The 26,799-nt window shown below is 27.4% G+C and overlaps 2 protein-coding genes across 2 annotated transcripts in view; one reads left to right on the forward strand and one right to left on the reverse strand.

The window, feature by feature from the left end:
* The window catches only part of LOC107456853 (uncharacterized), a 32,501-nt gene extending 25,611 nt beyond the window's left edge, over positions 1–6,890 (forward strand). Inside the window, exons 15-19 of the mRNA XM_016074822.4 lie at positions 1,013–1,210; positions 3,134–3,368; positions 3,651–3,789; positions 5,737–5,826; positions 6,663–6,890. Coding sequence (XP_015930308.1) covers positions 1,013–1,210; positions 3,134–3,368; positions 3,651–3,789; positions 5,737–5,826; positions 6,663–6,770 — 770 coding nt within the window. The 3' untranslated portion in view covers positions 6,771–6,890. The remainder of the gene's footprint in view (positions 1–1,012; positions 1,211–3,133; positions 3,369–3,650; positions 3,790–5,736; positions 5,827–6,662) is intronic.
* Positions 6,891–7,213: 323 nt separating this feature from the next.
* Positions 7,214–24,714, reverse strand: LOC107456863 (uncharacterized protein KIAA2013 homolog). The gene is made up of 16 exons (XM_016074832.4): positions 24,528–24,714; positions 24,221–24,286; positions 22,229–22,332; positions 20,653–20,772; positions 20,259–20,387; positions 19,035–19,093; positions 17,500–17,592; positions 15,661–15,728; positions 14,855–14,989; positions 14,158–14,260; positions 13,991–14,059; positions 13,705–13,904; positions 12,678–12,790; positions 10,442–10,706; positions 9,461–9,585; positions 7,214–7,850 (listed from the first exon to the last, which is right to left on the reverse strand). The coding sequence occupies exons 1-16, from the start codon at positions 24,545–24,547 to the stop codon at positions 7,666–7,668; spliced, it is 1,854 nt and encodes a 617-aa protein (XP_015930318.1). The 5' UTR covers positions 24,548–24,714; the 3' UTR covers positions 7,214–7,665.
* Between the last annotated feature and the right edge of the window lie 2,085 nt (positions 24,715–26,799).

Here is a 26,799-nt window from a genome sequence, read left to right on the forward strand (position 1 = left end):
AAAAGAGGCAGTAAATATTTTTCTAATTGCTCTAAAACTGCTGTTAAGTTTAACTTAAAAAAAGCAATCATAATTATAATGCAAATGACACAAGGAAAGAATGTAGCAGTGCAAGTGAGATAAAAAGATTTCTCAAAGTTATTTATTTACATGTTGAAAGTCAATATACTAAAGTTAACTTTGAAATTTCATCTATATGGTGTCTTACATCAAGTAGAAAAATTTAGGAACCAGAAAAATTACAATGATGGCTCGGACACCTATTCTGATCTGATAATACAGACTCAGTAAAAAAGCTTACTTTTTCTAATCCCTTAGGAAACACAAAATGAAGACCACCAATTAGAAGGCTTAACTTAGTTGAGAGGGACTTTCATATAATATATAAGAGAAACTGGAAGAGCCTTGCTGTGGGTTATGCCAGATGGCAAAGACTATTTGGGACGGCCATGGCCTGTAACATGCTGTAGTGCCTTGGAAAAAAAAAGAATTCTTACTTCTAAGATTGAATCTTAATACAAAGCTAATAATAAAAAAAAATTTATTTCAAGAATATATACAAAAGTAATTTTTATTTATGGCATTATTTTAGTTTGAGCAATGCCAGTCACCTGTGGTGTTCAATGAATTTACTTAAAGATTATTAGTTACCAATTCAGATTGCTTTTTCATATTTCAAAAATTTTAAAAATTATTCCGATTTCAGTAAACATAAAACCCATTTTATTTATAATAAAACTAATTCTATTACTGGTTGCATTTTTTTTTCCAAATATTATCACTAAATTCAAAATATTGCCACTATTATGTTTAAAAAGTTGATTGTATTACTAGTTGCATATTTTTTTCAATTTTTTTTTATTCTGTCTAAATTTATGTAGTTTTGCTTTTATTGTATATTACAAACCTTTTGTTAGCTAATGATGTAATTTTCATATTTATTAGTTGTTTCTTTTAAGTTTTGTATTAAATCATGCATCCTCATAAATTTCATTGCTTCTTTATTTTACAGATCAATCTGGCCTTTCAACACCAAACAGTGTCTTACAACAATTTAAGCTAACAGATTCACCCATAACTCCCTTTCCAGATTATCAAAATATGGTTACACCTGAAATAAAAGAAGCATTGAAAAAAATTGGTGTCAAAGCCCTGCCCAGAAAGAAAGCTGTTGCTGTTCTCGCACATGTTTATGAAGAAACTCATCCATGTAATTGTTTGCCTTATTTATCCCTTAAATTTTTATATAGTGTCTGACATTAAATGTGATAGTTGACTAATATAAGCATCAACCAATAGAATATCTACTTTGTGCAAAATGTGGGTTATATTTTCTCGGTTTTGCACTGCATGACAAACATAAATATGTGCTAAAAGGATTTATTAAATCAAATTTTGCAATTCATTAAGTTTAATTTTCAATTAGAAAACTTTAATTAAGTTAGTGAATTGATATTATAAGATTAAAGGCACACAAATTCAAGGTTAATAAGATTAAAGGTACACAAATCAGTTCTTTTTTTTGTTAACGTTAACAAAAAAAAAAACATTAGTAAAAGTTAAAGAGAACCTCTGCAAATTAAAAGTTTAGTACTAAACAAAGTGATATCCTTCTAGCAAACCCTTCCACGCTCCAACAAATCACAAACTTCATTGCCCTGGGGCAGGGATGGGCAAACTACGGCCCGTGGGCCAACTGTGGCCCACCGGAAGGTTTTATCCAGCCCGCGGATGGAATTTTAATTTGCCGATCTGTGGCAAATATAAACAATATACATCCTTTTTCTTGTCAACTATTTACAATTATTTCTGTTTTTCCTTTTTTAACAAAGTACTGATGACCTTTTTACTTTCTCTATTTTTGTTCTACAAAACATAAATTGATGGAAAGAGTTAGCACAGACAGCTTCAATTGGTAAAATGTTGAAAGCACAAGTTCTTTATAGAATAGCCTTATATTGGCTCTAACTAGCGTTTGTCTTTCTCGAGGAATCTAATATAGGTAAATTATACTTCACATTTGGCAGACTGCGTATTTTAAGATCCAACGAGCGGACAATCTAACAATCATCTGAAGCAGTTGTTTCTAAGTATGCCCAAGTTTTACAAATCATTAACAAAAGCTAGTTTCCAAAATTTAATATTTCATGCCCAGAAAATCAGCGCTATGTTTGCTTTAATCTTATATATGCGAACAAGAGTTTTCAACTATGAACCTTAGAAAACAATCATTTCAGAAGTAGACTAACAGAAAAACATTTAGCCTTGTTCCTTAAAATAGGCACATATCACTTCGAACCTTAATATAAGGTACTTTTAAAAATGAAATCGCAATTTCATTCATCTCACTAAATATTTAAATTAAAACTTGTATATCGCTTTCTTGTTAAATTTTGAAAGTTTTACTTGGCCCACCAAACATTTTTTTTCTCGATTTTTGGCCCTCGACCAAAACAGTTTGCCCATCCCTGCCCTAGGGCATTGTTTCCCAAAGTGTCGTATGTGTACCATCACGGGTATGGGAACAGTTTAGCGTTCTTATGTGAAGTATCTTGCAACAAACGAAAACTTCAAAACGTTTTATTTGAAAACAAAGCTAGCCATGAAAATTTATGATTATGTATTTTTCTATTGGCTATTTTTTGCAGAGTTAGCAGTTAATAATTAATGGTGTCAACAGCCAGTTGAGATGTTTAACTTTTGTGCAGTTTTTTTTTTAGTAAAAAATACATTCACTTTTTTATCAGTGTTACAAAAGTCATAAGTTTGGGAAACGCTGCCCTAGGGTGGTGGAAAAAAAATAAAGTCATTCAAGTGAAAGTAAACCTTTCATTATTATGCACCTCTAAAAGACGATTTTTTTGAAAAATTGATGCAAAACCTTGCTGCTGACCCTTAAACTTTGTCACTTTCAGTAAATTTTATGACGAGTGACAAAATTGTTTTGATCCCAGTATCCAGAGGTCCTGAATCTGATAAAAATTAGCAACTGATTCCATGAACCAATAAGTTTTCAAACCAGCAGGCATTGTTTTATCTAACGTTGTCTTCATAAAAATCTAACTATTTGTGTGATTGTAAGTTTCAATAATAACCTCAATTATGTTTTTCTATAAATATTTGTCTATTATAGTAATTGGGAAAACATCAAATCATGAAGGTCAAATGCCTGCTTCACAGATGTCTCAAGTTTCATCCAAACTGTCCAGATCAAAACAGTCTAAATCCAATCCTGTTTCTCAAAAACGTAAGAGATCAGACAAAAAAGTTGATGATAAAGCTAAGAAACCAACGGCTGTGATATCTTCACCAGTGAAAAGTCAGTCTGAAGACAGTTCTTTTAGCAGTCCAGATGCAAAGAATACAAAGTAATTAATATTTTAATCCTTTATAAATCTAGAAAAAAATACTAAAATTTTGCATATCAGTTTTAAATCTCAAATTCAATCAAGAAATTATCTAATTTTTCAAACACTTGGTTTTTTTCTCCCCCCCCCTTAAAATCATTTCTCGGATACTTTTGACTGTTAAAAGCAATCTTCTAATATGCATCAATATAAATATTTAATACATTAGTTTTTACTTTGCTTGTCTACAATTAGAAAGTTCACTCTATGAAGTTTTATCTATATCTTAAAACCTTTTTTTAGGAAAAGAAAGTCAGATTATCTCAGTTTGTCTTCTGAATTAAGTGATTGCAGCCAGCCTGAAAGCAAGGAGAAAGTACAATTAATTTCTGATTACATCTTAAAAAATGATATGTTGTATACACAGATACTCACTTACACGGTAATAATTTGTTTCTTTGTTGTTTTTTTTTAGTGCATCAGATCAATACCTTTTGTAATTTTTGTTTTCTAAGATCCGTCAAAAATTTTATGTGGTAGTAAGCTTATCTTCAAAGCAAATAGAAATTTTCTTATATTTACAACCACTTCATTTTAAATAATCTGTCCATATGTATGAGATTTCTGTTGTGACAAGATTTTGAATTTTTGCAGTGATAAAGAGCATTTAATGTTAAATGTTAAATGATGAATTTCATGGACATAGTTTAGCCCTGCTAATTTTGGGGATAAGGAAGAAGAAGAAGAATGTTAAATGTTTTAATACAAGAAACATGTTTTATGATAAAAAATTTTGCTACCACTTTTATAATTTTAGAGGATCCTTGGTGGAAAAATTACCATACTGGAAGTTCTACATGCATTTGACCCTATTATAAATGTCTCTCTCTTCTTACCTGAAAATCTTGCATAATTTCTGTACTTTTTTTCTTGTCGGTTAATAGTATTTGAGTAGCTCAGGTGCTATATTAAAATATAGCTTTTTTTTTAAAAAAAAGCATTAAATATATCAGCTTTTATCATTATTTTGTGGTTTATTATTTTAAATTTATAAACAAAAACTTGGGCGACATGCTTTTGTAATACATCCTGTTATAATTTTTTCATTTCATTTAGGGAGCTGCAAGTTTTTCATCTGAGCTATACATTTGCACCAGACACCAAAGATTCCAAAATTCTGTCTTAATTTTTTAACTTTTAAACTATCAGGAGAGCAGTTCAAAGTTAGGACCCCTTAATGTTAATTTTACTTTTTTTATATTTTGCCACATCTCAAGAATTTATTAGTGAATCAAAAAACTTTTGTGCACTATAAAATTCATTTATCCAAAAATAATTTCACACAAAAATTAATTTTTAGTAATTATTTATTATTATAAGTTTAATAATAGTCAAAAAATTTTGATATAAATTTTATATCACAAAGAAAGTAATTTTATAAGGCAAAATATGAACAAAATTGGTCGATTAGTGCTGAGAAATTAATTTTAAATATACAACTTCTTCAAAATTAGATTTCTCAGGAACTATTAGACTATTGACAGGAACTATTTGATTTCAATCAGTTTTGTATTTTGCCCTATAAAATTACACTTCTTAAAATGATGTAAAAATTTGTATACTTTTCAGTTCAAAATTTGTTGGACTATTATTAAATAAAATAATCATTATAAGTTATTTTTTTGAATGGATAAAAAAAAAAATTATAATTGTGGGCAAACATTTCTTGATTTGCTAAAAAATTTCGCAACATATGGCAAAGTATGAAGTTAACATTAAGAGGCCCAAACTTACAAACACTCTCCTGACCAAATTATTGGAACCATATTCCTCAAATTGCAGCAACTTATATTTTGAGGATCAGAAATCCAAATCTGTCGAGGGAAAATGTTAATTTAGTGAAAGTTAATTTTTGTCTCTGACTGTGTAAGTTAAAATATCATCTGCACTAATTAATTAGCAAATTTGAGGTCACCCCCTGAAACCATTAAGGAGTTTTAGTATGAGAAGATCTAATCATTAGATCAAAAAAAATTAAGGGTGATTCAGGTTTTTTTCTTTTTGCACTCTTTACATTCCATTAACAATTAAGATTTTACGAATAAAGCAGTAGCCACCATCTTTAATTGATTTAAGGCTTTCGTAAATCAATTAAATATAACAACACATTCTGACATTTTTCTCTTTTTGGTGCTCAGTCAGTTAATTATGGGTATCAATTAATATATATGGTACCAGATCCACCATCTGTTAGTTTTCGTAATTCTCATCAGAGTATATCTTGACCCTAATATATAAATGTTAAATTTAGAGAAAAGCAATAGTTTTTTTTTAACAATAATATTAGTAAAGAATTGTTTTACTTTAATAAGTCAACAATTTCTTTCAGCCTATCAACATAGTCGAGTTCCAAACGGATCTTAAAGATAGTGGAATTACAATTGGTTTACAGAAATTGATGAATTACTTTGATGAACAGGTAAAAATATTTTTATTCATTTCAAAATATTTAAAATCTAGTGTCACATTTGTTAATAATAGCTAAAAATGTAATTTTGAAGTTGTCTATTTTTATTTTATTTTTTTTGTAAAAAGAGATTACAATTTATAATTATTTTGTGGTGTGAAAAATGTATAGATTTAGAATTTAGTTACATCAATTTTAAGCAATACTAGGGAGAAATTTGTTCTTGATAAATAATTGGTACTTCAATATATTGTTATTAAACTTTAAAATATCTTGAATAGAATTATTGCTTTGATTTAATAGATTATTCAGATGTAAATTTAGATCCATATTTTGTCTAAAACTGAAAGTTTTTAGAATTGAGTATTTCTAAAAGTAATTTTATTCTAAAAATCAGTACTATCATATATAATTTGTTTTTACTGTATTATTATTTAAAAACTTGGTAATAAATATTTAGCAGCAAATTATGCCTGTGGCAGGATTTTTTCGGGCTTTCTGCGACAAACTTCCCTAGCAGTAATATTTCGCTTTAAGATACTTTTAATTATAACAATTACTAATTTAAAGTAACAGAAACGTTGTGTTCAATTAAAGTTTTAATTGACACAATTTAAACTGTTATAAAAATTAAAACTATTATTAAAAGTTTACAAAAAATGACATAGCAAAAATTTTGATTATTAGCATGTTATTTATGTTTTCAAGCTATTATCATTATATTCTGTTTCAAAATGTATTCCTTGTAAGTAAAAATATTTAATTTTAATTTCATTGTAAGTATTAATGTAGCATTTGAAGCTTCATTTATTCATATTAAATAATTATACAGAATTTAATCATTTCAGTGCATTACTTTTCACCTACCGAGAAAAGAAGAATATAGAAAAAAGCAGCAAGCTCGAACACAGCGCTTCAGGAAGAGAATGATTGCTAAATTATCCCAAAAGACATAACACACTTTTCTTTAATCTAAAATGTAAATATTTTGTTATAATTTTAAAGGTTTTAATTATTAAAACAATACAATTTTGTACATTTTTAAAGATATTTATTATTAAAAGATTTTAATTTTTTATCTTAGTCAATTTTTCTGTTTCGTTTAGAATTTAAATACTATACTGTTCGCAATGTGCTTAAAATCCATTACAGTTATTTTTCCTTATGCCTACTATAAATGCTAATGCCTTTTTATTTAAATATATACTAAATTAACTACATTTTTTTTCTTTTTGAATCAATAAGAATATCTTAAGGCATCACAAAAGAAAAAGCAAGTTTAGATTTTAAAAGATATTTATGTTAAAGGCATAGAGTTCATAAATCTCTGCTGTATTTAAGAAGGGAGAACACAATATTCCTTTAAAGCATTTTGTCTCAAAAATTATGTAGCACAATAAAAGTATAAACAAATATTTTTGACTTTATTAATTTCATAAATAACTGATATTTATCAAAATATCAAGAAAAATATACACTGAGTATATAACCTTCAAATAAATACACACATATTTGATACTCAAAATAAACTTCAACAAATGGAAATCACAACTTGCAAACAAACAAAAAATATAATCACAACAGTAAAAGACGGATTTAGTTAATTGTATTACTTTTCAAAAAACCTACTCATTTCCTAGAATAAACTCGCGACAAAACAAGAAGAAAAATAGTCATTTACATGTCACATGTTTCCACACACACTTTCACCAAAATGATTGTCAGTTTTATATTTCAATTGCATATAATGCAACTAGTCATTTTTTTACACCACCTATTTACATTGACAACATATACAAAACATCTAAGTGAATGACGCAATCACAAAATATTTTATACAACAAATTACAATCATACGACATATCGTCCCCTTGCTTTTTCCTGATTTCCACAGTATTCATTGTAAATCAGCTTGGCTAAAAACAGGTGGAAAACTGCTATGAGGAATGCAATGGACACCCAGAAAAATGCAGGTAAACCTCCCAACTGGTGACCATGTTTATGGAGAGCAATTATGTGATGCTCATGTGCAGGAGCTGCAAAAACAAATTCAGTTAGTTATTATAAACACAATTGTATAAAAAATAAAGTGTATTACAAAAGTTAAGAATAGTTTTCAGGCTTATGCTCATGATAAAGTTTTCATATTAAATTACTTTCAACCATAGCTATTTTTTTTCCTCTTCACTATGAAAAAATATTTTCTCCAAAAGATCATCACTTCGAGGTACTAGAACTAATTTTTACATATTATGAAAGTAACATAATTGCATTTCACTTTTATGAATTAGGATAGGAACAATTATTTTAATTCACTTTTTTAGTTCAGCATTGATCATGGCATGAGATCAATCCACAAGAGCTAGAATTGAGGATAAAAGGATTGCTCATGCAAATCGCTGTTATGTATAGAAATATTTTTCATGTGTGCTTCATTTTCAGTTGTGTTATTCTTGGTTTCATCAGATATTTACTTGGCTTTTTAAGCATAATTACCTGCAACATAATTCTCAGTTGAACATTTCTCTTTAGATTCATAGAAATAACTTTATAATTTGTAAGATTTCAAACTTATTTTTTGAAAAAAAAAATCAACTATCAAATGATTGAATTCACTGAAAATGATGACGTTATCAAAATTATTATTAAAAAGGGTTTTCTTTTAAGAATGTTAAGAAAAATCTATATTTATTTACTTGAACATTTGAATTTAGAATCTGTTATCTGTTTTTAATTTTTTTCTTCATATCATATGTAATAAATAAAGATTGTAAATAAAATATGGTTTTATGAAAATGAGTAACACTTGGGCATAGAAACGAAGTGACAGCGATTAGTTACTTTCTTGCATTGGATAAACTAGTCTTCGTGGAGGAATTTTTTATGAAACTATTCCATATTTGCGCTACATGGAAAGGAAAACAACCCACTGTTAACCAGCAGCAAGGGGATTTTAACCCATGATCCGTCAACTACTGAGGATATTTTACGTCAGCACTGCAGTCAATGCAAGCTAGGAGCAGAATTCGCATTGACTATCCATCACTAAAATTCTTATCTAGGTCACCTTATTCGGAGACGAACTCTTTATCTTCTGAGCCACAGCACCCACGTCTCTGAAACTTTAAATTAAGAAAATAATAGGAAAAAACACTTTTTCTTATTTTTTATAAATGACACTTTATGCCATTTTTTCAAACGTATAGGATAAGGCCTGCTGAAACCACAATCTTTATCAGGTTACTAAGGTATGTTTGTTATGCTTTCCTTTTAATTTCCACTATTCTTTTATTTATTTTATTTCACACACTTTTATTTTCCTTTCAATTTCAGGCTCAGTTTCTTAAAAAATTTGTAAGACTTAGTTGGATAGGGCTAAGCAAATGTGGATATGGATTTAATTGATGTGGGATAACTGTATAGCTATAAATTATTAAAGTGCAACATTAATAATTAAATGGCAAAGGTAATATAGAGGGTTGGGTTTTTGACAAGATGTTTTTAAACAATTTTTTAATTGGATTAAACCATCAAAATCAAACTTTTCTTGAAATATTCACTAAATACATTATTAATAAAAATATGAAAGAAACTAGCATGGAAGCATTTTCAATTATATTAAAAGCTCAAGTAAAAAATATATTACCTTCTACAACTCCGGTGACGTGAATGGCGTGTTTTAGTTCTTCCATATGCTGCTTATCAGCAGTTATATATAATATGGCAGTAATTGGACTAGTTAATTTCACAGGTAGCTGCACTGGATCCGATCTGAAAATAGTACAATTGTTTATTATGTATAAATGTAACTTAATCAGGCTAGTAAAACTTAGCCTGGTTTTATATTTATTAGCATTTACAGATTCTATTTGTATTGATCTCTTATTGATTATAGAAAACCATAGTTCATACTATTAATTCACACAAGACCCAAAAATTACTCCTTGCATTACATATGTATTAAGTTACAAAAATCAGACAACGCTAAAAATTATGCATGCAAAAAAGCGGAGATAAAAAACTGAGGAAATAAACAAAAAAGGCCAGTAGGGTAGCGAATTTTTGTTGATGGGATAAATATACAAAAACTCTTTTTTTCCATTTATATATAAAAAGCAAAAATCACATTTTATTCATCAATATACAAGGTTATTCATAATTCCTTCCGGGGTTTCGAAGCGTCATAGTAAGAAAACGAAGACAAATATGGCAAAAAAGAACATATGAAATTATTCCAAAAGTATTTAAGTTTTAATTTACGCAGTTGCCGGTAGATGGCAGTAACATGTACCACTAAAGCCAGTTGTAGTAAAGAAAAATGGCGTTTACAAGTCGAGGGAATTATTAATAACCCTGTATATAAGATTTTTCTAATATACCTACAAAAAATTTTAGGGTAAATAAAAAAGGGATGATGGGTTAATGTTTTACATGCATATATTATGTACACAATTCATTTAAAAGAAGAAAATTATACAATTTTAGTACATTTGTGATTCCCATAATTGGAAAAAATCCCTGTCATTGTATATTTAAAGCTCTATTCATTATATTAGCAGTAAATTTACAGAATGTGAAACCAATATTTCCCCTAGCCATAGAAAAAATATTTAAAATTATCATTTACCCCAATTTGACAGGAGGATCTAAGCAACCACCATCACAAGCATAGTATTCTTTATCACTTCGATCTAATGCAGTATATATGAGAGCTTTGTTATCTTCTTGAACAGTAACGCTAACATTTACATGAGTTGCATTGCCATAGATGATACGTCTGAAATGCAAATCTCTGTGTAAGTCTTTAGGTTCAGTATCAAATTCCAAGTGGTGATCGCTGAATTTGAAACCTCCAAAGCTGAGTATCATAGCCTGCATAACACCTTCTGTGCCTAGAAATAATCAATGAATAAAAGCCTGCTATTTTACTTAAAATATGCTGATAGGTTAATAAAAAAAGTCAATTTATCTAAAAATAAAAGTTAAGATTACATGCATAGCAAATAAATTGACGTGTTTATATGTTGGTGTTACTGCATTAAATTTTTTCATTCCAAAAATAGTAAGGACGATTTATTTTTTAAAAATATATATAATAATAAAACATTTATAATGTTTTAATTATGTCAGAATTCCACTAATCATTATGAGAAACCATAATCATCAATGAAATTTTGGTGTATGAGAATCTAGGAAGTAGAATCCACAAGGAAATTTTTAATAATTTATGAAAATATAATAACCACATAAATTAACTGTGTATGCATTTCTTTTTTCTGAAGTAGAGCTAAACAAAACTGTATGGGTGGCAGAGATCTGTTGTATGATACATTAAAATATATATATATATTTTTTTATACCTAGAACTATTATTTTTTTTTTATTTTTTGAAACAAAAAAAAAATTATGTCAGTAATAAATTATTTGTTATAATAGGTTTTTTTCAAGTTATTATTTATGGAATACCTAAAATCCATAAAAAAGCTGTAATAAATATTTAACTCCAAAATATAGAAACAAATTAATATTTAACATCAATTTAAAAAATAAACAAATAAAAAACAGTTGCATCAGAAATATTTTTCATTTCTAAAAAAAAAAATCAGAAATTGAAGCTATAATAGCACAAACAACAGCAAATAAATAATGTGTATGAGAAATTAAATAACATTTAATGAATATAAATACATAAATAAGATGTATTTAAAGTAATTCATAAAATCAAAAAAAAAATTTTAAATTCCATTTGATAGGATAGGTTAATCATAAAATAAAAATTTTCATGCATTAAAATTTTTTATTTATTAGTTCACAATTATTTTATCAAGGTTCAATGATTATGGCTGTAATGTAAAATGAGATTTTTAGACTTCAGAAGTTATTTTTGTTTCTGACATGATTTGTTATCAACTTGTTAATTAGCATTTGTTGATCAGAAAAGAAAATTTAAAACCAATTTATGCAAGCCTTGTGAAGATTTTTCATTAATATTTTCTTTTCATTAATTAATCACTGAACCCAAACTTTGATTATAATTTTCCAATATATATTTTTTGAATGTATAACATACTTAAAAAAAAATATTTTTTTAATTTTTATTGAACTTAAATGGGTTTGGTTGTTTTAATTTCTGTCAACAAATAAGTAAACAGTTTTCTACTTATAGATAGATTATTTAAAACAGTGTTCCCCAACCTTTTTATCACCGCGAGGCGTTTGAAAATTTTTCAGCGGCCCTCGGGGGGGGGGGGGGAGTTGAATGTTTATATTTTAGATTATTATGATTTAATAATTTTAATTTAATTGTATTTAAACATGCCTTCAAAATAAAATACAGTTGCACCAAAAAATAAATATTAAGTGATTTAACATTTTAATTGACTAGAATGTTAAATCAATGAGTCACGATCGAGAGAGAAGACGAAGTTCTTTATTAGTTCCAAAGTAAATTTCGCGCCGCGCTTTCGTGTTTTATTTATGATATTTACAGTTATGATGATTGATTTTTTTTTATTATTATTAAAACTAATTGATAGAGAAAATAGTTGCGGTGGTTTTTTTTTCTTTTCTTTTTTTACTTTTTAAAACATTAAAAAATTAATGTCACTACCTTCCGGGGTCCCCCTTTTTTTTAAAAAAATAAGTGAAATTTTAATGGAACACAAAAATTTTTAATTTGGGGTATAAACCTAGGAATTTAAATTCCGTTTCAATGAAATGGGCGGCCCGGCACCATTTGATCCATGGACCGGTACCGTTCCGGGGTCTGGGGGTTGGGGAACACTGATTTAAAATATTCTTTCTTCAAGGTCCGATAGACAGGTTAGACAAAAGAAGCAATTAGCTTCCTGATTGATGCTTACCAGCTCGTAGAAGACGATAACATCCTTGTTTAGCAAGTGTTAGAAACCATAAGGCTACGATTCTGTTGACATCTGCAACTGTTCTTAAATCTGACCACAGGGTAGAGGCTTGTCTTAAAATAAAAACCAAAATCATTTTTTTTATTTTTAAGTAGTATTTATTCTTCTCATATTCAGAGAAATAATAAAATTACAGAAATGCATAAACAAATTTATTTTTATATCAAATGATTTCTTGAATAAGATTTCTAACTCATTCATAAACAAAAGGTTATCATGTTACTCAGTCACATTAATAGTTACGTTTAAGTATAAAATAATATATAACAGTTTAAGCAGGGAAAACATTTTTGTTTTATTCTTCCATGTTTACAAAGTTAAATTTTTTTCATAAATAACAATATATAAGACAATTTTTTTAAAAAAAAGAGAAAATTTCTTTGAAATTGGGAATGTGATTTCTACAATTTTGTGCCATCTAATCTGTTAAGAGTTTATATAAGTAAGAATTTTAAACAATGATTATAGGTAATCATACACTGAAGAACATAAACTTATGAAAGAACAGAATTTATAATTAATTGCAATAAGTTATTTACATAAAGGTTATTTTAACTGCCAGGCGTAAAACCTAATTTAAGATTATTAGTGATAAAAAATCTTCATACCTCTAAATAAATATTTTTAAAATAGACTCTTATAGGTTCTAATGTTCACAACTACCTTATTAAACTTTATATCACAAGTCGGAGTTCCGTCAAAAGAAGGTTGATTATTTAGGGGGGGGGGGGGAAATCGGGAACCACTGATCTAAACAATAATAACAGTTGGTTTTAATTTATGTGAGTTCAAAATTTGTCTTCCCTTTTTTTCTTGAAATAAGAAAAGGGATACTGCTGATTTATGTTTGCTTCAGGGAAAAGGGGAGTTTAGATTTTAAAATAATGAGAAATAACTGAAATGTAAGTTTACTCTGGAAGTATAAGTTTGCATTCCAAGAAATTATAATTAATTATAAATTACTCACAATGTATGATGTCCACTATAACATTTATCTGGAAGGTATAAACTTCTTTGAAAACTGAAGCGTTGTTGGGGAGTTATGTCTGTTTCAGATAGATAATCTCTAGAATTCGACAAAACATAATACAGAGAAGCGTTTATCCGGTCACCATTTAAAGCACCTTGAGCTCTAGATATACTGATAGTAAATCCACTATGCCATATCTGTAAATAGGAGTAAATTTTATGGAAAATAAATTAAAATAAATGTTTTGGTAACTATATTCAAGGAAATTAAAATGTATAGGTACCTTTTTCCATGCTTCTACATGTTTTTTCCTTAAATACCACGGATCAGCATCCAAAGCATTTCTAAGATCCTAAAAATTTTAAAATTGTTAACTATATCTCAGCACATTAGCTTTACATATGTAAGCACAAAAATGCTTTTTTAACTTTTTTAAATTTTCATTCTTACCATTTGTGATTGCGATTCCAATTTCTGTTTGACAGATTCAGGTATTGAAACAGATGTTGGTTCTGAATAATGTATTGAAGTCCTTATTACTAATTTTTTTGAACTGAAAAGATATAACTTTGTAAGAACAAATGTATGTATTGATTAGTAAAAAAAATTACCTTATTAATAAAGCAATTACCATCGCACTTAGAAAATGTTACTTAAAATGAAAAAAAAAACATTATGAATATTATAAAAATTAATATAAAATATAAGAAGAATTTACATGGAGTAATAATATTAGAGTCTTTATATACTCTAAATTACAGGTGGAGGTTTTATAGTAAAAAAATACACATTAGTCATTCACAAGTCAAGAAATATTTGTTGCAGAATAGTAATGATGTTTGACCGGGGGGGGGGGTTTAATGACCTTGAACTTGTTTTTACACCAAATATTACTTGAGTTACAGTCTTCTGATAAAGCATGCAAAAATTTGGTTTTAAAAATAAAATAATGATATTTTTACAAGATATTGATTGTATTTTTAAAATTTGATCAGTTCTAGTGCATGATATCATAAGCTATTTCCTTGGAAAAAGCTCCAAAACCATTCTATTTTCGTGTTTACAAGAATTTTAAAAGGCAGATATAATTTGAAATTTTTGTACATATAATTTGAAATTTAATTTTATTTAATAATTATATAGATACCTTTTTGGAGAAAGAGTGATAGCACTTGGCACTTTCGTTGCAGCAATTGATATCATAATACTATCAGATGAACCAGGAACTTTTACTTCTTCAGAAAACACTTTGTATTCGAATTTATTTCCATTAGGTAATGTTCTACAGGTAATGATATATAAAATAAAAATTAAAAGGTAAAATATAATTCAACAAGTAATAACATAAAAATGAGTTGCACTAAATAAATAAAAATAATTATTATCCCAGCCTGATGTATACAAGTCTTTAAGGTAATAACTATACTTATTAAATTTCTCCCTAGTTTAAATATATGCCGTTAAGTTCATAAATTTAATTATTAATGAAAACATTTGTTTTGCAACAAAACAACTTTGACAAATTTGAAAAGTCAAACAATCATGTATACCCACAGATTATAATCATGCATATACATTTTTAAAAAGAATTGAAGAGCAAAATTTTAAGATCAAACTGATGATGTTTGGACACTTATTGAATTAAAAAAAAACTACAAACCTAACTCTATACAAATATTTTTTATTTTAGCATTTTTTAATTTATTCTGTTTTGCTGAAAAAAAAGGGTTTATAATTTATATTTCGGATTGTAAAATGTGTAAACTATTATAAAAATTCTATTAAGATGTATCTGGTTAAGATAACAGTAAGTATAACAAGTTTACTATAACCATAATTTAAATCAAAATACTTTGACTATATTTAAGTCAGGCAATTGTATTTTTAGATTGAAAATAATTTAAAGAGCTTAGTATTTTGAGCAAAAGCATTTGTTTATACAAAGATACTTACATAACTAAAGGAGTATTCTCATTGCTCGTAGTTGACTCTTGTCGCAATATTAGAGTTAAATCTTCATTCTAAAATTAAAGCAGAAATAAAAAACTATGTGTGGGTTATTCGACTAGAAATGGAAAATAGAATTGGCTACAGTACCCTAGAGACAATCTTATTTCAATATTTTGAGGTATAAAATTCTAGCCAATTAATTTTTTTAAAGAAACACTGTCAAAATATAGACAATTTTTTGCAAAAATAAACAATAATCTGAACTAAACCAAAAAAAAAAAAAATATCTAAACTAAATAAACAGAAATCTAAAACAAGTTATGACTTGATGAAATAAAATCATTTTACTCTTATTTACCTATTTTATTCTCTATAAAATTTCTTAATCACAATCAAAACATTTTTTTAAGAACAACAAAGGCTAACATTTCTGACGTTTGAAATACATAACACTGATTACAATTAAAATTTCCAACTGTAAATTTATCCTCTAATCAAAGATGTGATGCTTCATTTGTATGTTTCAACTTATGTATGTAATTTTTTTATTACTGATCATTATGTGCAAATAATTTTATGTTCCAGAATTCGGTGAACCTAAACATAATATAACTGAAGCATCAAAACACTCTAAAAATTACTAAATTATCTAAAGTGTAAAAAATTGTTGATAAAATTATTTTAATATAATGCAATAATAATTTAATACATGAAATTTTAAAGTAGTGCAATAATGAAAAATAAAAAATGATATTTATATAATTTCTAGTGAAAATAAATGCTCAAAAATAAAATGTGAATTTCAGGTAAATAAGTTACACAATTGTATATATTTTGTAGGATTAATAAAGTTGAAAACTTACTCATCATTTTTAAATTTATTCAATTTTTAATAAATTCTGAAGTAAATAAAAGTAAAACTATGTAATAATATGAAATGTTTTGAAGTAAACCTCTTATGATAGTTAAAAACTAAAAGAAGGGATAAAATTTTGCTTCAAATTTTATCAATATATCTTTAGCTTTTATTTTGCACAATTAAAACTAAATGTTAAACAAAAATCAAAACATTGTTTATCTCATTAAACTTATTTTTTCAGTATATATATATATATATATATATATATATATATATATATATATATATATATATATATATACACACACACACACAAAGTACAAGAGAATATTAAATATGTACTTTGCAAGGGCCCGGAAAGCAATAAATATTTTTATTGTCAAGCAAAATTTAAAGTTTTTAAATTATTTCCAATTAACTTTAGACACACTACATATGCTGTAACATAAATTAACAAAGTAGAAGGAAAACTTTTAAAACTTGGTACAATAATGTATTTTAAAATAGCAGTATAACCTAAACATATCAGTATTCAAGTTTACTTAGTTCAAAATTGACAAAGGATATTTAAAGTGATAGCGTTAATCTTCCTAAATCTAAGTACAAAAACAAAATTGGTACCATAAATTAAGTAGGCAATTAATTTACATCAGCAATATTGTCATAGAAATAAATATAGATCAGCAATATTGCCACAGAAATAAAAATAAAAAACTTAGCTAACTTATAACTTTGAAAGGATAGGTTTTGACTAAAATATTGATCTCAGTTAAAGCATTAAAAATAAATTCTTCTTTGTTACAAAATGCAATGAATATTATTGTCATTTAAGAATTATAGTGTTCTTGCAAAAAAATACTGATGCTATCAATTAATGGATATAAATATAACAGCTAAATATCATCAGTATTATACATAAACTATATCTTAAAATAAATACATTAAATTGATTAAAAAATACACTACCAGGAACTTTTACGTACCAATGGATTTGCAATTTCTATTTGTTGCATAAATAAAGAAGGAGAAATCCTATAGGCATAGAATTGATGGACAACACTTACAGGTTTTCTTCTCTGCAGAAAAAAAATCACTCTTTTAACATTCAATTTACAATATTAAATAACTATTACAAAACTACTACATGGAATAAATTTTTTTATACTATAAAAAATGTAATGCCACAATTTTAAAGAAACCTTTTTTTTTATGGCTTGTATTCCCATAAATGAAGAAAAAAGGAAAGTTTTGTTTTGTATTATTCATTTTTAAAGGAATTTAATATTAATCTAAAAGAAATTGTGATAAAGATATGCTACAAAATATTTATTATTTCTTCTTGTATTCAAAGTTGGGCTCTTTTTTAATAAAGGATGACCACAAACAGACAGAAAAAATTCCTGATTTTTCCAGAGGGATTTTATCTAATTTTCCTGTTTTTATAAAACCATGCCAGATATTTTACTACAAATTTTTAAGTTAAATCTCATTCTTAAGCATAAATATATTATAAAACTTACAATTTAGAATTAAAGTTCAGTATAAACATTTTTAAAAAAAAATTATTATAAGGAATTTGTTTTTGGTAAAAATATAGGATTTTCAGGTTTTTTAACCTCTAATTACATACTATTTTCTGACTTTAGGGGTATTTTTATATAAATCCTGATTTTTTTCAGATATATAAAATTCCTTGACATACATTTTCCTGTTCTCTCGCCATTCTGTAATATTTTGCCTATATTGCATTGTAAGCAAATTAACTATACATTACATAAGTATTAGACATATTTAAATAAGAGCAGCTGCGCTCTACATTAGTTTTGTTAGTATGAAAAATCTTTTTCGAATTTAGTTGCTTTGAAACAGCATTTAAAAAAATATCTAAAAATAATTTTGTTATTGTAAGAAAACAAGAAAATATAAATCAAAGGCTTGTCAGTTTGTACTTTGTTCCATTGTCCTTAAAAAACATTTATTAATTAATGTTAATTGTTAAAACAAAATTTTAAAAAAAAAATTTACTACTTAAAACTAAACCAAACATTTTATGGAATATATTATAATTCATAAAAGTGCGAAACTTTAGACATAATATAAAAATCGTTATAAATATCAATAGCTAAAACCTGAAATAAACTTTAATATTGATTTAACAAATGTGCATTAGAATTATTACATTGCAAAATCCTTAATTAATATCAAAATAGAAATATAAACTAGAAAACTTAACCACCAATCAAGTCTCAGACTAGTACTCATTCAAGAGTATATTGCATGTTTTCTTTTCCTTGCAGTGTTTAAAAAAGCTAATATGAAGTAAACAAGGAGAAAATAGTGCAAATAATGATCTTGAAATTGCTTTAAAAAATGAGTAAGAGACATTCAAGATGATTCATAAACTTATAAAATATAAAATAATGTTAAAAATAGATACATCAATAACACAATAAAAATAAATAAAACAATGAGGAATTATGGCATAATGAAAGTAACATTGAAATAACAAATTACATACCATATTAAAACACTGGAATTTATAAGCAATCCCAGAAGTATAGTGAACAGCAGAACCCTCTAAAAAAAGATACACAATTTTATGTATAATAAGTTAAAATCGATCTTTTATTTCCAAAAAAATTAAATGCTAAATAAAAGAGCACATGTTTAAAATTTAGGTAATGTGTTAAAAACTTACTCAAGTCTGTTTTCCTTCGGTGTTAAAACATAACATCTTTGAATATTGATCTTAATCACTTGAAATTTAAAATTTTTCAAAAATTTAATGATACATAAAATACGGCTGGCTAAAACTTAGGTAATGTGTAGAAAGACTCACTTAAATTAGTTTCCTCTAATGTTAAAATATATACAGGTTTTCCCTACTAGTTGGGAAAACCTGTGTGATTCACTTCTGTTTTTACCATTTCTGGCATTTAATCCTACTTAGGACAAGAGACACCAAAAAGCATATATATTTAATTAAAACATGACATAACAGACATACTACAGCAGTTAGGGGAAAAAAAGCTGAACTTTGTGTAGTAACAAAACTTCAGAAACAAATTTTAAAATTACGCATCAACTAATATAAAAATTACAATTTAAAGAATAAATAATTTATTATAATAAATAAATATTAAATAAAATAAAGATTAAATAAAATACAGATCAAATTAAAATAGTTTTTTTTAAAATTAATATTTTAAGTCAATTCATTTCAAATTATAAGATTTTTGCATTAATTGTTTCAAAAGACCATTACTTATTAAAATCTTTATTGGAATAATTTCTTACTCAGAGCCAATCTTAAGATTTAATATTCTTTTGGAATTTGGTTTAATACTTTTATAAAGGTGTTTCACTAGTTATTTTTAATATTTCTCAATATAATGAATTGCTGATGATAATATTAACTGGAAAAAAAACTGAATAAAGAGTACACTTCAAATTTTTTAAACAACTTGGTTATATAAGATTATTATTTTTTAATTTTTATAAAATATTATTGAAGAGTCATAAATATTCAGAAATAACATACAGAGTAAAATAGATAAATAAATAAAATAAGTACAATTTATGGATGATCCTCCGGCTCAACATACCAATTCATGTACATACTTAAGAATAATAGTTTAGTGGAATCACTGCAGTGCTAAGAATTTTAAGTTAGATTAACAAATTATTAATAAACAATATATAACCTTTTTAAAAGCCACAGTTTTAGTAAAAAATAAGGTACCTTGATTACTTGCGCCAGGAATATCAACCTGAACAACAGGATGATAATTTATTGGAAGTGATAAAGACCTTTTGTAATGCACATATAACTGTTCATTTCCATCAAGAGGCACACCAATTCTACCATTACCTAAGTATTTACAAAAATGAATTATAAATTTAATCAACAATTTCAGTATTATACACAAAATCTGAAAAAAATGTCATCAAAATATATTTTATTTAAAATTGAAACATTTTAGTTTTCTAACATTAGAAAAACTTAACGAAAAAAGTATATGATGCAAGAAATAAATATTTGTAGTTTATGCACACTATTACGCATTTTACTTCATATACAAAATGTTAGAAAAATGTAACAAAAAACAATGGGTAAAATAAACAATAATAATTACCAACATAAGGAAGAAAATATGGTTCATCAGGCTCCCAGGATCGATAAACGCCAGCATCATAACTATAAGACTCTCTTAAAAGCCAGCTCATATTAGTTGCAACACAGCCTATGCTAGGATCTAACATAAGTACAAAAATGCATTTTTATTTACGATTGCGAAAAATGCAAAGTTTATAACTTCTTATTTATACTACATTTACATTTTAGATTACATTATAGATTATACTTAATATTTTAAAAGAATAATCTAATTTAAGAACTATATACATTATAGCAACTGATATTCATGCATAATTTCACTTCACACTATGAAAAATGCTTTTAAAATGTATGGATATAGAAAAAAATATTCACAAGAGCCTTGTAAAACATAGATATTTCTGTCAAGACATAGTGCATACAATATAATAGAGCCCAAAGTCCCATATCCAAACCTTTGTTTTTCCAGGAAAGTCCAGATACTTTTTAACAGGCAAAGTAAATTATTTTTTTTTTCCCTTTTCACCCATCTAAAAAATTCCAAAAATTTTTTTTTCCCTTCAAAATTTAACTCCTTGTTTGGGATAAGTTACAAAATGTGATGTATAAAAAACAATTTTTTTAAAATTTCTCTTGTGGCATGTAGGATAGCTAAATATTTACACTGCTTTCATGAGTGCCCTTAAAGAGTTATTGAAAAGACAGAAGAAGTTAAAGAAGAAAAACTAATATATTTCTTAACTGCTACCAATATATTACTAATATACTTTAAATTTTTAACTAATCTAATAAATTTTTAAACTTACATTTTACTTATAATTAAATAGGATTGATTTTTCCTTCCAATCCGAAGATTCTTTTTTAATTTTATTTTTATCTGAATATCTGTGTTGCTAATTCTTCACAACAAAGAAAAAAAGAAGAAAAGCATGTCTTTATTCAAGAAGAAGAAAGTTCATATTTCATTAATGACATTTATTCTATGATACTAAATATTCCTCAGTTAATTCAAAATAATTTAACTAATAACAAAACATTGCATAAAAATTGCCATTAAAACTATTGTTTATTTTGTTATTGAACAATGTGTGTTTTGAGTTTTGTTTGCAATAAAGACCTAGATCTATCACCCAAAAAAATCTATTATTTGAACTTTCTACAGTATACATATATGCCTTAAATCAAGTAACTTTTTAAAACAAGGGGCACACCTCCAATCTAAGGGTGACTCCACTTGTAAGACCTAGCCAGCAAAAATGTTACTCAGAAGATTCATGTTATACGATTCATTATGTTACTCATGTTATGCGGCTTATTAAGGGTGTTATTATAATACAGGTTTTAAATCTCATTTTTACACATTAAAAATCAGTTATTAACAATTGGAGCATTTTTGAAGCCAAATGTCTCAGGATCTCTTATTTTATCAACCAAAAAAATAATTTATCTTATTTTTATACAACAAAAAAAGTCATGCATAATGGAAAAATTTCTACACAAAATTTCCCAAATGGAAAACAGTCAGTTAATTGATTAAACATGGCTTGAATTCTAAAACTGTATTATTCACTTTAGAATAATTATATGTAACCTACCTATCATTATAGGGGTCTTTTTTCTGATCCAACGAAACATAGATGGCCCTACGTAGAACAAAAATCCGAACACTACAATTATGAGAAGAAAAGTCTTCCTTAATCTGAAAAACAAAGATTTCATTGAATTGACATACTACATCAGTAAGAGAATAATACTTTGATTCATCATTCATGAATATTTATATAAATATGCATGAATAGTAAAATTAAGACTATTCAGACAAAAAAGAAACTTATTATAGATTCTGTCCAATCACAAATATAAACTTAAGGTTATTTTTCAAGTCATATTCATTAAATTTTTTAAAATATACCAATTTAAACATAAAATTACACATGTTGGAAAACTGTCTTTCCTATGGGTAACTGCATCAAAATAGTCACCAAATTATAGTTAAAATTGGGGAGAACGAAAAACTAAAAAAACATCAGAGAATTATACCAACTTAAAAGGTATAACCCATATCTATCCCAGGGCAAATCCATATTTTTTGTATCGGTACTTTTTTGGGCCAATTACAATCATCAAAGTGTTTTTAAACTTTCAAAAATTAACTATATATGTGTAAATGGTTGTTCGAGGGTGGCTATGACAGGTCCTCTATTGAAGTAAACTTTCAAAAATAGTTGCTTTAATAGATCCCGAGGCCAAAAATAGTAGCTTCATGAATAAATAACAATAGCCCAAATACCTAGTATTCTTTAATAAACGAAGCACACATAAGGTATTAATAAAAGTAATACAACACAAGGTATTGATAAAAGTAGCACGTCTGCATCACTATCGTGAATCCATGTAATTTTCTAATAAATTATTTTGCCATTTCGACATGTTTTATTTCAAATTCCAATATTTTAATATAATGCAATAACATACAAGAATTTAGATTAATCACTTTTAGATGTTATTGAATCTTCACAATTTGATCATAAATCCATGTGGTTTTCTGATTTTTTTTCTGCCCATTTCCACACATTTTAGATAGATACTATTATGATGTGCAATTTTTATTCTAAATAATAATTTTTTCACACGCTTAGTTTGCAATGATTCAGACATAAACTCGAATATTTTCTGAGTGTTTTTTTTTTTTGCAGTTATTCACCCTCTTTTTAGCCATTTCAACATAGCTTTATAAATTTTGATACAGTGATGGTCATTCGATAACTAAATTTAGGGTGATTCGCTAATTTGAGAACAAATGATATTTAGAATGGTCACCTATACATGAATTTAGTTTGCTAGTTTTTAAAAATAATCGGGCATATTTCCCTATCGTGATCTGTCGCACCAACTACAATTGCCAAGGTGCCAAATCGATTTTAAACTTGCGAATTTAAAAAAAAAAAATCTTATATATGTTGGCCTAGAGATGGCCACAAGTTATACTTCTCGATTTGGTCCCTTTGCGATCTATCATTCAGATTCTTGCAGGCTGCTGCCCAGAAGTTTCCATGACTAAGCAATTATTCTGCCACAGATCAAGATAAGGATATCTCCCCAATAATCGCTGTATAGTTGGGTTTTTTGGTCAAAATAATTTGCATAGTTACCCCGTTTTCAGTAGCAAATAGTAGCATTTTACCTGAAATAGGAGGTCCTCCAATGAGTTGATTCCCTTCAGTAATGCTTTTTTTAAAAACTCGCGTTCCACCGCTTGGAAGTCGTCAAAATTTGACCTTTATTTTGGCGCAGTTACCCAATCGGAATTCATCACGATAAACCACTACATATTTATTATTTTAATTTCTGAAAGTACAGAAATTCTTTGTCGATTGTAGTCAGCATGGACAACTACCAATGCGAAAATATCCCCAGTATATATTAAACTAAACTGAAGTTAAATACAGTGAAAATGTTTACATTGAATTTCATTGAAAGTAAGAAAATAAACAGAAAAAAAGCCACAAATGCTAGAGGGAAAGCTTGTTAACTTTCAATAATGATGATGTGCACAATAATGTATTGGAAAAATAATTTTAACTTACGACATGTAGTTATCAAGTGTTCTCTTGCATCTTTTACACCAATCACATATTTCGAAAATCATTTTCCTATTCAAATAAAATTGATTTTAAAAACATAATTTTAACAACTATTAGTCTTACAATAACATTGATATTAGTAACATGGAGATTAGTATTAGATATAACATAAAAACACATAAACATAGATATTTTTTTTACAAGAAAAATACATATTTTGTTTATATTTTACACCTTAAAATATGAAAGGGTGATACCGAAACTTCAATCAAAATAACTAAACAACATCCAAAAATATTGTAGTCCTTACCAAAAATAATGTAATCCCATCAATACATTTTAAAAGCATGAAGATACAGATTACATTTATGCCAAAAATTTTTATAAAAAGAAATACATTTTGCAGAGAATAAATTTTTTAATCCATAGATCGACAATTTCGTAAACTCATAAACAAACTTTTTAAGTTTGTTTTGGTGGAAATTATCAAGTTGAGATGTATCCTTCCTTCTTCATTGATAAATAAATACAATGATAGGTTTAGTAGCCAACAATCCTGAAACTCAACTTGGTGACATAGCTAGTAACCTGGTAATTAAATTGATTTGATTTGATTTGATTTGTTCATTTACGTCGCACTAGAGCTGCACAATGGGCTATTGGCGACGGTCTGGGAAACATCCCTGAGGATGATCCGAAGACATGACATCACAATTTTGATCCTCAGCAGAGGGGATGGTACCCCAGCTTCGGTAGGCCGACGACCTGCACGACGACCTGCATTGGCGGGGCAAAAATCGACTAGTCGAGTTTTTTTTATAAAACGCGGATGTTGTTGCTGTAGTTTATTTACGTCGCACTAGAGCTGCACAATGGGCTATTGGCTGATCCTCTGAAGAGGGGATGGCACCTCCTATTTGGTAGCCCAACAACCTGCACGTGAAGTCAATCACTTTACGGTAGAACAGCTTAACGAGGACCAATACCACACACCCTCGGTCCCTACGCAAGCTGATCCAAGTGGTCACCCACCCGCACACTGACCGCAGCCAGTGATGCTTGACTTCGGTGATCTGCTGGGAACCGTGTCTTAACGATCAGTCCACTGCGGGACGGTAATTAAATTAATGAATTTAAAGTAATGAGAGCAAAAAAGTCAACAAAACGTTTGATACATTCTCATTAATAAATGGGTTAGTGTTACGTTTTAAAAAAAAGAACAAAAGACGGTGCGCGTGACTTTATGGGCTGTAAAGGACCAATATTATTGCATGCGGTTCACGCACATCTGATCACCGGAGAGAAAATCGGCGACCTCCATTGGTGAGTGTTTAGGGCGAAAATCTTTTTCACCAATCATGTTCTCATTCTTCCAGGAGGAAGATCGGAAGTGAGTGAACCACATCCAGCGAGAATGGTCCTTAACATATAAAACCATGTGTGCTCTTAAGCATTTTTCCTTGTTTTCTCATTTTTCGCACTCTCATTTTTCTTCTTAATCATTTTCTAACCAATCTCATTTCTAAGTTCTTTCCGATTTTTTTCACTTACAAAAATATCGCAAGCAAATAATGCTTTTTAAAAATGAAGAAAATTTATTAAAATGTCCAAAAAATAGCCTTTTTTAGCAGTTGTATTTTTCAATAGTTCTTTCTGAAGAACTATTCCAATGATTTCCATCAAATTTTGAAATTTTGATTTTGAAAATTACATAAATAAAATTTTAATAAGAAGCAAAAAAATAATTTAATTCGCTTTATTACTTCCTGAAATATGGTCCAAAAAAGCAAAAAAGGAAATTAATAAGCAGTCCACTCTTTGTTTCTGAACATGTACACACATTTTGGTGTCTCATTTCGTAGTTAAAATATCGTCCGAGCTAATTAATTCACATATTTAAGGTTTGTGTTGGCTATTTTTTCCCCCATAATGCATGGTTTGATGCTTTTTGATTCAAAGTCAAATTTTAATTATCATTAAATTTTTAGCTCAAAGACTAAACATTACTTCCTTTATAAGTTTGTTGCTTCCAAATTTTACTTCTCCCTCTAATTTAAAAAAAAAATTTCTATCCACTTCGAATGAATTACAATGCATGAAAACAAAACTTAACAATATTAAATTCTCTAATTTTATATAAAAGAGCTAAAGAAATATATTACTCCCGAAGAAATTATTTTTAATTATTCTGGATTATTTTTCTGCCATCGAATCATACAGAGAATTTTTATTTCATATGTGCCAGTGTTTGTACAGTGTGTGTGGTCGTAGTGAACAAGTACGTTTTATGGATGTTATTTAAATGTATAGCAAGCAAATACCTTTTTTTTTTTTTTTTTTTGAAGAAGAAGAAGAGGAAGAACGGGAAAAGAAATTCGCGATCGCAACACTCGAATACACTCGAATATTTATCCTTGCTTCTTTAGATATGGTGAAATACGCAAAAAGTTAAATCAACATTAACAGGCTCAATTTTCAGCTGTTGGGACTTTAATTTCGAAACTGTGACCACCCCCCTTATTTTGAATTTTGATAGTCACAGATTAAAATCCATCGAAAAAATAGTTGGTTTATTTAGAGAA

Source organism: Parasteatoda tepidariorum, chromosome 8 (genome assembly GCF_982258835.1).
Source record: "Parasteatoda tepidariorum strain Cologne lab strain chromosome 8, Ptep-v5.0, whole genome shotgun sequence".
Lineage (NCBI taxonomy): Eukaryota > Metazoa > Arthropoda > Arachnida > Araneae > Theridiidae > Parasteatoda > Parasteatoda tepidariorum.